General features: G+C 32.9%; 1 protein-coding gene across 4 annotated transcripts in view; it reads right to left on the bottom strand.

Annotated features, from left to right (window-relative positions):
• Positions 1-16320, bottom strand: part of LOC145260690 (thyroid receptor-interacting protein 11-like) — a 183818-nt gene that overhangs the window by 108687 nt on the left and 58811 nt on the right. For all 4 annotated transcript variants that reach the window (XM_080119089.1, XM_080119091.1, XM_080119090.1 and 1 more), the window contains 2 exons: positions 4072-4137; positions 1782-1908 (listed from right to left, as the gene is read on the bottom strand). In XM_080119089.1, the coding sequence (XP_079975215.1) occupies positions 1782-1908; positions 4072-4137 (193 nt within the window). The remainder of the gene's footprint in view (positions 1-1781; positions 1909-4071; positions 4138-16320) is intronic.

Below are 16320 nucleotides of genomic sequence, written 5' to 3'. Positions count from 1 at the left end.
AAAATCAATAAATATTTACTGGAAGTTTAAAAATCAATAAATATTTACTGGTAGTTTAAAAATCAATAAATATTTACTGGAAGTTTAAAAATCAATAAATATTTACTGGTAGTTTAAAAATCAATAAATATTTACTGGAAGTTTAAAAATCAATAAATATTCACTGGTAGTTTAAAAATCAATAAATATTTACTGGAAGTTTAAAAATCAATAAATATTTACTGGAAGTTTAAAAATCAATAAATATTTACTGGTAGTTTAAAAATCAATAAATATTTACTGGAAGTTTAAAAATCAATAAATATTTACTGGTAGTTTAAAAATCAATAAATATTTACCGAAAGTTTAAAAATCAATAAATATTTACTGGAAGTTTAAAAATCAATAAATATTTACTGGTAGTTTAAAAATCAATAAATATTTACTGGAAGTTTAAAAATCAATAAATATTTACTGGTAGTTTAAAAATCAATAAATATTTACTGGAAGTTTAAAAATCAATAAATATTTACTGGTAGTTTAAAAATCAATAAATATTTACTGGAAGTTTAAAAATCAATAAATATTTACTGGTAGTTTAAAAATCAATAAATATTTACTGGAAGTTTAAAAATCAATAAATATTTACTGGTAGTTTAAAAATCAATAAATATTTACCGGAAGTTTAAAAATCAATAAATATTTACTGGTAGTTTAAAAATCAATAAATATTTACTGGAAGTTTAAAAATCAATAAATATTTACTGGTAGTTTAAAAAATCAATAAATATTTATTATTTTATTATTACTACCAGCAGTGGAAGATTTTGCTTTAAAAAATCAAATAAAAAAGACAATCAAAAGAATCATTTTGGCATCGGAAAATAGACACACATCGTTCCAATTCTGATACCCGTAAAATTTCCGATTAACGATTCCAATTAATTATCCCAACACTCATAGAAAATTGAGTGAAGATTTCATCGAGACTGTCCGTTCATTGACCATTTCTTTAAGACCAAGAAAATTAAATAAAATAGAATTTATTTTAGCTTTTCTTTTACAAGGAATTAATTTTGGTCTTTCCCCTTATGAACGAACTTCTCTCCTCAACAAAACCTTTAAAGCCACCAAGTCTCCATTGTGCCATACATGGGTTTAATTGCAGAGTTGAACAGTCAATCAATGGCTACTAGACAATGCAATAAGGAATGGCATACAGAGAAAAACAACAAAAAACAGAACACCAGCAGAAACTGTGCAACATATGTAGAAAAGACTTTTATTGATTTGTTCATTTATTGTTCATCAGTGATAACCCACAAATGCAGCAGATATGTTTGTTGATGAAAAAGTTCAGAGTCTAACTCTCTAGACAAAACATGCTAAAAGCATGTGTTGATAATTACATCAGAAATGATCACGTGTTTGGGGGTTGGAACAGAGTTTCGGACGGTTCCGCGATGAGGAAGCGGCAGGACGAGACATCCAATGATGTAGTATATTTCCTCGAGACTTGTTCATTCGTCAACCTTTCTTTGATAAGGAGTTAATTTTGGTCTCTCCCCTTGACAATGTACCTCTCTCCCAAATAAAACCTTTAAAACCACCAAAAAGCCATCATTGTTTCATACGAGTTATCCATCAGAATTAAACGATGTAACAATCCAGATCAACGGCTACAAAGATGGGAAGTGACAATGGAAAGAATGGAGATCGGACTGTATGTTAAAAAAAAAAAAAGATTTAATTGAATTGTTTCTTGATCACATGGGGATGCAGTCAATGAAAAAGATTCTTACCATCACTTCCAGTTTCCTCTTGCTGCGTTCGCTTAAGTAAGGCGATCTTCTGCGCAAACATACTCTGCAATGCGGCGACCTCATCTTGCCGACTTTCCTTTTCTTTTTGCAACTTTTGCTGTAATTCCTACAAAACAAAAAATATAGAAGAAAAATATATACATGTATAAGAAGGCTGTAGCAATGTAGGAAACTGGAATGGTGAATGTGATGTAGGAACAAAAACAAATGACCAAAGGTTTTATTAAGATTATAAGTCCAGGATATCTCTGATAATTGAGGGCAGTAAATTTATTAATAATATAATACTTATTATTAAAATTGGAAATATGTTCAAATTTTCACCAACTATATGAAAAATAGCTCCATTGCCATGGCTGAGGCGACTAAGACGTTGGAACAGACATTGCAAATCTCCAAGGAGCTGAGTTCAATCCTGAGCGAAAGCAGTGGCAGTGACAACACAATGGCAGCGATAGACGCAGCAGCAACAGCATTAAGCTACCGCAGCAGGGACGGCCTGAATGGAACGAGAATATGGTACCCCCGTAACAATAAAGGGTTGGGTTTGAAATTAAAAAAAAAACAGTTCCCGAGTTCGAGATACACCTGAAGAAGGCCGAAGGATGATACAGCCGATACGTAGTGGAAAAAACACAGAAGATGAGGAAATGAGTCCGAAAAACGAAATCCGTGTTTTGGTTTGGTTTGATAGTTTTGTTTTAGAGCAGAGCAACGCTTTTGGGTTATTTAACTCTTTACCGCCAAATTGTACTTTCAAGTCGCCTTCCAAAAAACACCTGTATAGGAAATATTTCTTATTCTTATGGTTTGTTAGTCCAACTGGTCTACAAAGTACAGGTCTATGATGCATGGTTCAACAAGTGAATGAGGGTTTTTTTTATGTTTGTGCATCAGTTGCACGCTGAACTTCATCACGTGTGGATTTCATGATTAAAAAATTTATCGCATAAAAAAAAATTCTGATGATAAAGGGTTAACGCCAAATCCAGTCATTTTAGTGAAAGTTTTTATGATTCAATTTCTTTATATCTTCAAATATTTATTCATGATGTTTGGTTTGGTTGGTTTGTAGAGAAAATTGTTGGTTTTGTTGAAAATGTTTTACAGTCAGCCTGATCTGATAGAACGAGACATGAGGTTGCGGTGCACAACGTACATGTAATATTTCATTTTTATCGAAAGACAAATATGATACAAGTTTAATTTGACAAATAATTGTTTTTTTTGTGTCGATTTTAGACTTTTGAGAGATGAAAAAATTTCGTATTTTTACTGAAAAAAAAAATCAAAATGAACATTTTTTTATGAAAGCGTAACAATAAGATCCGATTTAAGAAATTAAAGATGACATTTTTTGACTTTTCAAATTCTCAGTTTGGTGCAACTTTAATTTGTCGTCCAACCTAATGTAATATAGTGCATATGAGCGCGTGGGAAAGTAGTAGCGAAGGATAGCTGGCTTGTGAGGAGATTAGCACCAGCTGGATTAGCCGAAAAATGCACATATGCAAATTAGGAAGTATACGCGAGAAGGAAAAAAAAAAAAAAGGAGAAAAAATGCACCACGTCCTTGAGGGAGATGCAAAGTGTGCGTCAAAGAAAATGGACATGTAAAGTCAAGAACAAGAATAGGCCGACTGTGACCGGCATATGGTCGAAGAAAAGAAGTGTACACCGGGCGAGATGGAGGATGGCGAGAGACTTTCAAGTGGTGTCAAGACGTTTGCGAAAATGGTAATAAAAACTCTTGTTAAAAAAGAAAAAATGCCAACCCAGATTTTTATTTATTTCTTTCCTTCATTTTCGAACAAAGGCATTTCGGGGGAAAACATTCTTACGCACTTATGTGTCCTGCCGAAATTATTATAAATTCCAAAATTAACAAAACATTGTCCAATAGAAGACGTGATAGAACTTATTTCAGGAAAAAAAAGCGTGCAATATTATCGAGAATAAGCAAGATGGACGATCTGAAAGCAGTTATCTCCCCCTGATTTTGAACATCTAAAGAGTCAATTTACATTAAAAAATCGCGACTTTGAAAAATTCTGCTTTTACTTATAATTATTTTTCTACTGAACGATTTTTTGTAGTCTTCGGAATTTATACTGATTTCGGCATGATACATAAGTACATAACGGTTTTCTCTGAAATGTATTTTTTCAAAGACACACTATAGTAAAGTTGCACCCTCAGTTTTTCAGTGGCGCACAGGTTACATTTCTTTTACATGCGAATATAAAAAGGCTTAGAAAGCATTACTTACGTTATTGCTGGTTTGTAAGTTGGCAATATTTGCGAGCAGTTGAGAAGATTCATTTCCATCGGAGCCCTAGAAAATATTAAAATTACATTTGTAATTTTAATGGACATGTAAGTCAAGGACAAGTTGTTAATAAACATTTTATAAAAAATTTTTTTAATGCTGTATGCTATTCATCTGATGTTCACAACACCACAGATTCAACTGAGAGTCACTGCTTATCAAGACATGAAGAGTACTCAAGGATAAGAGTTAATGAGTGCCAAGTGGCTGTTGGAACAACATTGTTATGATCAGTAATGGTGGAACTTAGGTAGGCTCATTTAAGAGGACGACTCAACAGAAACTTGTTTACATTAGATATGAAAACGGTCATGATATAATCAGCTGAGAAGCAGCTCTGTGGTATTATATTCCTCAGACAAGCAGTTCTAGGAAAGAAACTTTGCTCATGAAATTTTCATTTTGTTTTAGGCAAAGATATAAAAGATAGAACACAATCACGTTGACACACCAGTTTTCGCCAGATCATCGAAATTAAACAATGATGGTTCTGACCTGTACCAGATGGGTGGCCATTTGGGAAGGCTAGGCACTGTATGTACCGCGCCGAGTCATAAGAAATTTCCAGATTGGTATATGGAGGCAAATTAATTCATTGGGAGAGATGCACCTCTAGTCTTAGTTAAAATATGCATCTAGGAGAAGGTAACTCTGATGACGTCGGCAGCAGGACGTTGGATGGGAATGGAGGAGGATGAATCTCTAGCATATCAACGGTTCTATGGTATTAAGAATTACGTTATTCGACTGCAGCTATGCAGATAATCTAAAGACAACAGATACGTGCAAACAGGAGAGCCAAATGCCACTGCGCTGGGGAAGGTAATGGCAACCTACCCCATGTATTCTGCCAAGTTCAAATCATGTGACGTCTTTAAAAAAGAAAAGGAATCAGAACAACAATGGACCGAAGCCTTTGAAGAACGCTAATCATGATTTCATCTTCGGCATAAACATAAAGAAGAAGAAGAAAGACAGAAAATAAATGAAATTGTTGGCAGTTGTTTTAGCTAGATGATTGTTGCGAATGCTCTTGATCGATGCCTCCGTTCAGTCTCAAAAGACAAAGGATACTCCTATAGGGACAGCCGAGCATGTAATTGTGTGGCAAGGGTTGCGCAATCCCCAACCACAATTCTCCTGAATCGGCAAGGAGAAGTTCAGGATGACTGAAAACAATGCCAAGATAAACGGAGACTACATACAGCACCTGGAAGTCCTAAATTGTCACCCATCTGGTACTGGCTAGGCTCATCATTGCTTAACTTCAGTGATCTGATTGGAACTGGTATGTCAAACATGATTATGCCGTACATATATGCGAACGGTTTATAGGAGGTCACGATAGAGGGTCACCCGAGCCCTTGTCATTAAAACATTTACAGACCAAGGATAGATTCGCAAAGTCTTTTTTCTGAGAAAGAGATTGCAAGGAGAAGAAAAAGACATTACCTGAAATCTTGCCAAATAATATTTCTGATCTAATAAAAACAATGGATGCCCTCAAATACTTGTGTCTACAGATAATATTATAATGATTGTATTGCAGTTTCTGAGATGTTAATCCAATGAAACTCTGGAACTTATCAACAAGTAGAGCAGTTTTATAGTATAACTTCCTTTATACAAACCTTATTAGCTACATATGTGCATACATGTTTCAGTTAAGATTTCTCATGAAAAGCAACACAAATTACACACGAGCATTATATATATATATATATATAATGAATAAATGACAAAAGTCTTCCCAAATGGTCACCCATCTGGTACTGGGCAGGACCATCATTGCTTAACTTTAGTGATCTGGCAAGAACCGGTGTGGAAACATGATTGTGCCGTATCTTTTCTATCTTTGCAACTAAACACAAATTTCATGAGCAAAGTTTCTTTCCTAGAACTGTCTGTCTGTGGAACATAGTACTACAGGGCTGCTTCCCAGCTGATTATATTATGACCATTTTCAAATTTAATGTAAACAAGTTTCTGTTTCATTATATGCTCTGTAATTACATTGAGCTTCTTAAATAAGGATTGGTAAATATAAAAAGGAAATATAAGTAAATAAAGAATATTTTCACAGTAATATATATATATATATATATATATATATATATATATATATATATATATATATATATAGCTTAATGCGTTAGAGGAAAAGAGAGAGTTCAATTCCCCCAACATTCTATAATTTCACTTAGTCTTTTTCGCTCCTAATGAACTCTACGCTAGACGCCGCATCTCCACCATGCTACCTAGCATCTTTTCTACTCTTCTGATGAGAAGCATTAGGCTTCGAAATGCCTTGGGATAAAGAGTCCCTTCTATCCCCCAAATAATTGCTTGTATTCCCTTACTCAATAAATGAACCAATGTATATCCACCAATATATAGTTTTGTGACTTCATTTCATACCCCTGTTGTTCTATATATATATATATATATATATATATATATATATATATATATATATTTTGCAGGGCCATAAAAAAAAAATAAATAAATCCTTCCAAATTATAAATGTAGGAAGTGGCTGATATAATCGCCATATTTATCATAAGTCAGAGTACTTTCCAATCATTTAGAAATCATCATTAGGGATAGATTAATCTAACTGGTTTTGAACAATTTATATAATTTTTTTTTAGCATATATATTTTTTTCATTGTTTAATTATTTTAATAATTTTGCAAACATTTCAAGATGTTATTACTGAAGGATTGGAAGGTACTCGGACTTACGATAAATATGGCAATTACATCAGTCAGTTCCTGCCAGAAATGAAGATCGTTATTCGTAAGTTGGAAAGGATCAAAAATAGAATTAATAGACAAAAAAACGTGTATTTTATTTAATGAGATATATATATATATATATATATATATATATATATATATATTGGCAGCAAGTCATTATTCAAGCATGTTTGATTGAACACAACAGATACTTATCAAAAAACGACAGCTCTTTTTAAACCGGATCTCATTTAACACCAGTACAAATACACTAACAGTATTTAATAACTAACATGAAACTAAATAAATAAACTATAAAATAGGAAAATCGAAATTACAAAAATAAAAATAAAATATAAATAATTTTTGCCCCATCTACCTTTATAGTCTATTAAAAAAAAAAAAAAAAAAAAAACTATAAATACACCAAGTCTCAAAAGAAAAGAAAAAAAAAACAACAACAATCGCTCCTGATGATAATCGGATGCACCAATAGAAAGCGCTTGAGAAGAATATAACCGAACAACAACTTTTGGGCACCATTCTATATAACATGCCAGCTGAAATTAAAAAGACCGCTCTGCAAATGGAAAAGATATCCAGAAAGATCGGAAAAAAGAATAACTCTATCGTGTTCAATCAGACCTGCTTGAATATATGTGTGTGTGTGTGCGTATATTAAAGGGAGAGGGAAGAGAGAGAGACATAAAGGAGGGATTATCCACAATCTTATAGAATCTATAATGTGAATATTAAATTCTCATAAATAGGTCATCAAACAGACCCCAAAAATTTATTTTGTTATCATCACTTCTGAATTATTCCAGCTTGATCTTAATATAGGGCTTTATTTTTAATTACATCCCGGACAGAGAAGTAGAAAGACAGAGAAACGCTACATTTATATTAGACTAGACATTTTATATTATTAAAACAAGCAAAAGTTATAACTGTGTATCAAATGGATACTATAATGCTTAATTTGCGTCACCATATTATAACAAAGGTGCATACAAAATTTTAACCAGATCGCCCAGTAGTTTCCAAGATAAACTCTAGATTGTGATGAATAATCCCTAACTGTGCATCAAACAGATACCATGATACTTAGTTTGCTGCACCTTATTATAACAAATGTCCATACAAAATTTTAATCAAATCAGCCCAGTAATTTCCATAGAAAAGCTCTAGATTGTGGTATTGTAGTGACTAATCTATATAAATCTCTAACTGTATATCAAATGGATACCATGATACTTTGCTGCACCATATCATAAAGGTCCATACATAATTCCAGTCGGATCGGCTCAGTAGTTTCTGAGAAAAAGTGTAACGGACGGACAGACAGACAGAAATATAGTATAGATTTTTATTCTATTTTTAGTTAATCGTTTATCTCTAATACTTCCGCATAAAAAAGTAAAAATAAAAAAACAAAAAAACAGAAAATGTAGTATGATTGAATGAAAATAGATTAAACGTAAGGCGCGAGAGAATAACAAAAAAAAATTAATGAAAAAAAAGCATGAATAGCTGAGACGCAATAAACATTTTTAACAAATCTCTGTAAGCAAATAAAGCGATTTTATTTTGGACTTTTATTACGTTGCCTTTATTTTCTTTGTTTTATGACTTTGTACCAAAAAAAGCATAAAATGTACTTCCTTTGTCATAATTTAGATTAAACTCGCCCACGTTTTGAATGCAGTCATTTAGATGAACCAAGTTTAAATCCTATAGAACATAGCCAACTATTCTTTGACGTTAATAGTTTGAATGACAAAAGGTCAAATTTAAAACTGTTTCATCAGATATGACAAGTATTATTCCGCATTGTAAATAAGAACATTTTTATTCTTAATCGATTTCATTGATTTTAATATTTAATCGTGATCAATATGCTTTAGTCATGAATAAAGAAAGAGATGAAAGTTTTTCACCCCCTAATTCAAATGTACTCCTACTCTCATCATGGACACCAGATAAAAAAAAAAAAATTAGTAAGACAAATCTTTGCAGATTTATTAGCAAAAAGCAAGATTTGGTTTGTCCTTTCACTAGCTTTATTTTATTTCTTTTATTGTTTTTTGCTGACAAGAGGAATGAAAGAGAAAGCAAAGAGAGAAAGGGAAGGAAGGCAGAAAGAATTCTGTCTGTTCTGGTTTTAATCGACATTCGACAAAGAAAGAGAGAGAACAAGAACTGATTGTGTGGCTCAATTGGTTAACAAGCATTACTTAGAGTCATAAGTCATTGTTTCTAACCTCACCCAAGTATTTTTATTCTGATTTTATCCTAAAATGAACTAAAACATTTCAAATTATAATATTAAGCAGAAAATAGTTTTATTTTACTTTTATTTTTATATAATCTATGTAATTTACAAAACTTAGGATCCTTGATAGCTAACTTATCTCTTAGGTCTTTATTGATTCCTCTTTCTCTCAAATCCATCCTCCTATGTTTTTCCTTGATTTACCTCTGCCAACTGATCCTGCTACCTCCACTGTTCTACATCTATTAATCCAAGTAATCTCATCCATTCTTGCAATGTGACTAAACCAACAAAATCTCCTGTTCTGAACACCTCTCTCTATAACTTTCTAGATTTATTCTTCATTTGAGCTCATAACATACCCCCTGATCGATACTGACACAAGTGTTGTTCAATTTCCAGTTGCGGAGAGAAATCTGCAAAAAAATGCTGGAAAAGAGCTGCCGTTATTTCGTAAATTCCATCTCTTCTAGCATAGTGTTGTAATGCATGCAGTTTTTGTTGTGTTTAATTGAATGATTACATGTGTCACATGCATCAAGAAGAGTTTTCTTTAATGAATCTATTGTGCTTCATTTTCATAGAGCATTTTCATGGATGACCATTTTTTTTTTATGGGAGACACAACTTATCAAGTCCAAAAGCCACTCGATGATAAGGGTTAATGGGTGTATGGTAGTTACTGAAACAGCAGCATAATAATAGTGGTAGAAATGGGGATAGAAATAGATTATTTAGGAAGGCAGCTCCACAAGAACTTGTTTACATTGGACTTGAAGATGATCATATAGTAGTCAACTGGAAAGCAGGCCAGCGAAACAGAGTTCCACAGACAGGCAGTTCTAGAAAAGAAACTTTGTTCATAGAATTTGCGCTTAGATTTAAGCACAGATAGAAAGTAGAGGAACTTGTTAATGATGATATATAGCTAGAGAAGTGTTTGGTGAAAATTTGACAACGTGGCAGGGGAGGGGGGGGCTATAGATTAAAGCTCAGATGAGCACTTGCCATAAAAATAACGACAGAGCAGAGATAGGCTCGCAACAAGATTTGAGAGAAAGAGGAATCAATAAAGACCTGGCCAGAGATAGAGTGGTTGTTTAGGATCCTAATTTTTGTAAATTACATAGATTACATAAAAATAGAAGTAAAATAAAACTATTTTCTGCTTAATATTATAATTTGAAATGTCTTAGTTCATTTTAGGATAAAATCCGAATAAAAATACTTTGGTGAGATTTGAACTCATGACTTCTGCCTCTAATTAATGCTTGGTTACCAATTGAGCCACAACGATCAGCTCTTCTGGGAAAGAAGTTGTAGGGAAGAAAAAATGGCAACACCTATTAGGTTTCAAAGCCAGTTTTGAATTTTGTCAAAGCAGAATAGGGTACTCCAAGGAGCTCCTGCCCAGATATGGCAACAGTACTCCATTTTAAGATGTATCTAGTTCTTATATACGTAGAGGTTTGAGTTGGGATTTAGATACCTACTGGAACAGTAAAATGGCACAACTATTTTTCCTACGACCTTGGCAATAGATTTGTTGCAAACCTTCCACTTCAGGTTAGGAGTAAAGGTCAGACTCAGAAGTTTGTCAAAACAAGGAGCCTCACACACACATTTCCAATTTGATCTACACATGTAAAAAGTAATGCTTAAGTTTGAAATGTTTTTTTCAATGGTCTGTTATGCTTAAATTTGAAATCACTTTTCCATTCACCTCTTATGCTTAAGTTCGAAATCGCTTCTTTTTTGTTAAATTCATTGACTGAAAAGATATTTTATGAATATCAGTTTTGTTTTAATTTATGCATTTTTTTTCTTTTCTTTAAAAATCCGTTAACGACTGCGGTCTTATCTCTTATCAGAAATGTCAGTTATAGTCACAAACTGTTTCTAGGAAACGATCGATTGGAATGGAATCAACAGCGATTGACTTTGACAAGGTTTTTCACATACGCAGGATACTCAAACGAGATTAGCGTCTATACTCAACTGCGGCGCACAAACTTAATCTATTCACGTCAAGCGAGCAAAGCATTTAATCTCATGCACTGAAACAAATTGCTTCATTTCTTTCATTGTGAATCATAGTTTCAAGAAATTTAAGCAAAAATAAAATTTTCATCTGCATCAAATAAAGATTTTATACTTATGCAGGGTGACCCAAAAAAAAATAAAAGCTAAATGGAGGCCATATCTACATATGCTGTAGAACGGAGAAAAAAGGCCAAAAACCCTAGTGTTTTGATGTGATGTTTTAAATATAATAAACTAGTTATGACCAAAGTTTCATTTCATTCGGACAAAATACTAAGAAACGGGGCCTAATTAGTGTTGGGGCCCTTTTTTTTTTTGCGGGGGGGGGGGGGGGGTCACCCTGTATTATTTTGATCCTTTTGGACTACTATTCTAATCTTGAATGCCTTCTGAGCCCCCCCCCCAAAAAAAATAATTAATTTCCACCACTATTATAACACTGTTTCAGTGACTACCATACACTCATTAACTCTTATCATCGAGTGGCTTTTGGGCCTTGATAAGTGATGTTAAAAAAAAAATGTTAAGCAATAAATTCTGAAATCGAGAGTAAGTAATTAAGAAAGATCCAAAGTTTTTATTACTAATGTGTCTCCATTTATCAAGGCCTACAAACTATTCAAGAATAAGTGTTATTGAGTCAATGATGAAATTTCTAATGAAACCTTTTATTTACTTCACGGGGGTAGCATGATCTCATTCTGTCAGCCATGACTGGATAGAGGTCCTGAGTAATCTTCAGTCACCCTCACTGAGAATTGAACCTTCAACTTTCAAGAGAATATCACTTTTACAATCAATTTTTCCAAGTATTCTAACCACTATACCACAGGTCCTTCTTGAGTTAAACAGAAACATTCCCAGAGTTCGACAAGATACACCTGAAGAAGGCCGGAGGTTACATCAACCAAAACATGATGAAAATGACACTCAAGATGAGAACAGTAGTCTGAAGAATCCAAATAATACAAATAAACCAATGCTCATCTCCAAAATTCAGAAACATCAAGATTTTTCTTTTTTTTTTTTTGCCTTGGGAGTCACCACTTACCAAGGCTTGAAGACCACTCAAGGATAAAGGTTAATGAATGTAAGATGGTAGTGTAGTAATTGTTAATGGTGTAAATTGGATAGAATTTGATTATTTATGGGGACGGCTCAACAAGAACTTGTTTACATTGTACTTGAAGGCTACAATGTTGTATTCAACTGGGAAGCAGATTAGCAGAACAGTGTTTCACAAACGGGCAGTTATGGGAGAGAAGCTTTGTTTATTGGATGTGCGTTTAGATTTTTTATTTGACCTTCCTTCAATCATATTTATGCTAAAATTTTGTTTGTTGCTGGGAAAATATTGAATTTTATTTATTTATTTTATTGCAGTAAGTTTTAAGAGATCAAGGGGTTAATCCCTCCTGGAGCTAACACTTGATTCCGTTATGATTTAAATGTATATCTGAGGGCTTTTTTTTAAGAATAGATACTGTTCCCTTTATGGCTGCTATTTGTATTTCGTTACAGCTTGGTCTTTCAGGGATTGCTTCTAAGCATTTCTGAAGATTCTTTTTTATTAAACCAGTTGCTCCTATCACAACGGGTATAATGTTTATTTCTTCCAGAGACCATTGAATAGTATGAATATCATCATGATCAGCTAATTTTTCTGAACTCTTTTAGATGAGGATTGATTATTAGGACTTCAGCAGAAGATGGAATTTTGTGCCATAGCCACGATTGTTGGGAATAAAAAATGTTCAAAGTAATTGATCAGATCAGAAATATGGTTGGCAGAATGATAAAGTGGGGAAGATGGATGTTGACAAGATGAAGATAAACATCTTTACTATAAGATTTTTGTTTCCTTAGAAGCGCTGGTTGAGTTTGAATAAAATACGTATTATATACGTTCGAAGCCAAATTTTGTAATAATGCGTTGTTTTGGCTTCAAACGTATATAATACGTATTTTATTCAAACTCAACCAGCGCTTCTAAGGAACAAAAATCTTAACGTGAATCCCACGTGACCAAACGCACTGTTCTGAGATTTAAAAAAACTACCGTAAAAACAACAAACGGACTTCTACTTGCTGATTATCTGCTCCAACAACAACATGGCAAAAACAAGAAAGAAAGATATACTGAAGATGGAGGTTTCCTTCAAAATATATTTATGAATTTCTTTAACCCTTATCCTTGAGTGGCCTCTTGGCCTTGATAATGTGGTGATGACTATGTAAAAAAAAAAAATAAATAAATAAATAAATTTCAAACAAAATAAATGCCTGTTTATTTTGTAATAATGCGTTGTTTTGGCTTCAAACGTATATAATACGTATTTTATTTTATTCAAACTCTACTATATATTATGTTGGCGCAAAAACTATCAATTTCTCACATATGTTACTTTTATATATGATTTCTGAATTAATTCATTCATATATATATAGTCATGTTATATATCATTTTGAAGCGCGTTTTTTGCTCTATCGAATCGTGTTATTCGTTACCGTTCTCAATTTCTTTACTCATTCTTTTGCAGGCTTTTCGACAGCATGGACAAAATTCAAATCCGCACAATTTTCTTGTTCCAGTTCAAACTAGGCCGAAAAGCTGCCGAGACAGCTTATTTTTATTTTTTTTTATTTTTTACATAGGCATCACCACTTATCAAGGCCAAGAGGCCACTCAAGGATAAGGGTTAAAGAGTGTACAGTAGACATTGGACAATATAGTAATCATTAGTAATGAAAATTTGGTAAATTTGATAACTTATATGGAACGGCTCATCAAGAACTTATTTACGTTAGACTTGAACACAACCATATTGTAGTCAGCCGGAAAGCAGGAAAACGGAAGACAATTCCACAGGTGTGCAGTTCTAAGAAAGAAGCTTTGTTCATGGAATCTACGTTTAGGTTTAGGCACAGATAAAGAGTGGGGGGGAATTATTGATAGTGTGTACAGCTAGACGAGTGTTTCTTGTGAAAGTTTAGCAAGGGGGGATCATAGATTATTATTATGATATCAATGATGTGTTTGACCCGGAAACCACTAACAAATGTGTGCACAAAGAGGATTTTAAAAATTTTGCAATGGTGATGAAAGCCTTAAAGATGTAGACGATCGCGGCCAGCCAACTGCGGTTGATAATGAATATTTGAAAGCCTTAATTGAAGCCGATCCTCATAAAACCGCAGGAAAAGTTGCTGTTGAACTTGAGGTTGACCACTCAATAGTCGTTCGCTATTTAAAGCATATAGGAAAGTCAAAAAAGTTGGATAAATGAATACCGCATGAATTGAATGATAATCAAAAAATCGTCATTTTGAAGCGTTTTCTATGCTCTTTCTGCGCAACAAAAATGACCCATTTCTCAAGTGGATTGTGGCATGCTATGAGAAGTGGATCCTCTACGACAATCAGCAATGTTCGGCACAGTGGTTGGATGTGTCGATTCTAATGGTTCTTATTTCGATTAATGAAGTTTATTTATGAAAGGAGTTATGATCTTTTGAAGTTAAACGTAAAAAACGACATTATTTTTGCACCAACCTGATATATAAACATAAACTCTGTGTGTGTGTGTGTGTGTGTGTGTGTGTGTGTGTGTGTGTGTGTGTGTGTGTGTGTGTGTGTGTGTGTGTGCGAGTTCCCTATGGACTTGGAAACAGCCAGGCCGATTTTTTTTTTTGAAATCTCACACAAAGATACTTGATACATCTGGGAGTGTTCTTACATAGGTTTTGTATCGGAATGCTTCCGATAAGTATATAAAAAAAATCTGATTAAAGAAAGTTTGATTCTGATCAAAGTTAACACTTTTTATACATTCTACAATCACAAGTGCATTTAAGTTTTATTACCGCACAAGCAGAAAGGTCCAGCCTATAAAATCAACTATAGAGACAGAGGTGCATTTGAAATGAGTGTTTCTTTTTCTAGCACAATTGAAACATGATATTTGACTTTTAACGCTTAATTTTAATTCAAGTGATTATGTAAAAAATAATTTCATGAAATCGACAGCTGTTTCTTTGATAAGTCAGAGGCGCGTTCAAAATGAATGTTTCTGTTTAGAGCACAATTGAACCATGATACTTGACTTTTGTATTTTAAACTTTGATGCAAGCCATTATTTACAGATAATTTTATAAAATAAACAGTAGATTCTCTACAGTGCAATGTAAACTACGATGTATTGTGGACTAAATGACTGCAGGGAGGCATGTGATACATCCTTCCAGTACACTGAAGGAGGGGTTCCTAATTAGAGCAGAGAATCGATTTGCTTAAAAAATGAGTGATTTTACCAATATTTTTTTTTTTTTTGCTCATGAGTGTATGTGTATATATATATATATATATATACGTTTCATTTTTTATTACCATATCTTTCTGTTAAGTTACATTATTGTTTCAGCTACCCGGCCGTTTTATTAGCCGTCTATAGCTTCCTCAGACTCAGCTACCCAGCCGTTTTTTTTGGGACGTCTGGAGCTTCCTCAGACTTTTACAGAAAGTCTGAAGAAGCTACAGATGGCCAAAAAAAACGGCCGGGTAGCTGAAACAATAATTTAACTTAACAGAAAGATACGGTAATAAAAAATAAAACGCATATTTGCTCTACAACAGTATTGAGCACTTTCTTCAGTTTTTATTAATTACCATTTCTACTAAATAAATAAATATTATATATATATATTTATTTAGTAGAAATATATATATATATATAAATATAAATATATATATATAAATATATATATATGTATATATATATATATATATATATTTGAGTTTGGTTAAAACAAAATCTTTCACTGCTGGTAGTAATAATAAAATAAATACTTAATTATTTTAAAATACCAATAAAACTAAAATCTATAGATCACCCCCCCCCACACACACACACACACACTCTCTACAAGTGTTTTTACATTTGAGAAAATATCTGCACATTTGACATGTGTTTTAACGGTAATCAAATAAAAATAACAACTTTATAATTAAATATTTAGAGATTTATAAAGAATCGCCCATCAATAAAATATATATATATATTATATACATACTGATGAGAACAGAGGTATGAAACATGTCTGTAGGTTTAAGAATAAAAATAATTATTAATATTT

Source organism: Euprymna scolopes, chromosome 36 (assembly GCF_053919585.1).
Source record: "Euprymna scolopes isolate OS-2025 chromosome 36, ASM5391958v1, whole genome shotgun sequence".
NCBI classification, from domain to species: domain Eukaryota; kingdom Metazoa; phylum Mollusca; class Cephalopoda; order Sepiida; family Sepiolidae; genus Euprymna; species Euprymna scolopes.
This window is presented reverse-complemented; position numbering and strand designations above follow the sequence as displayed.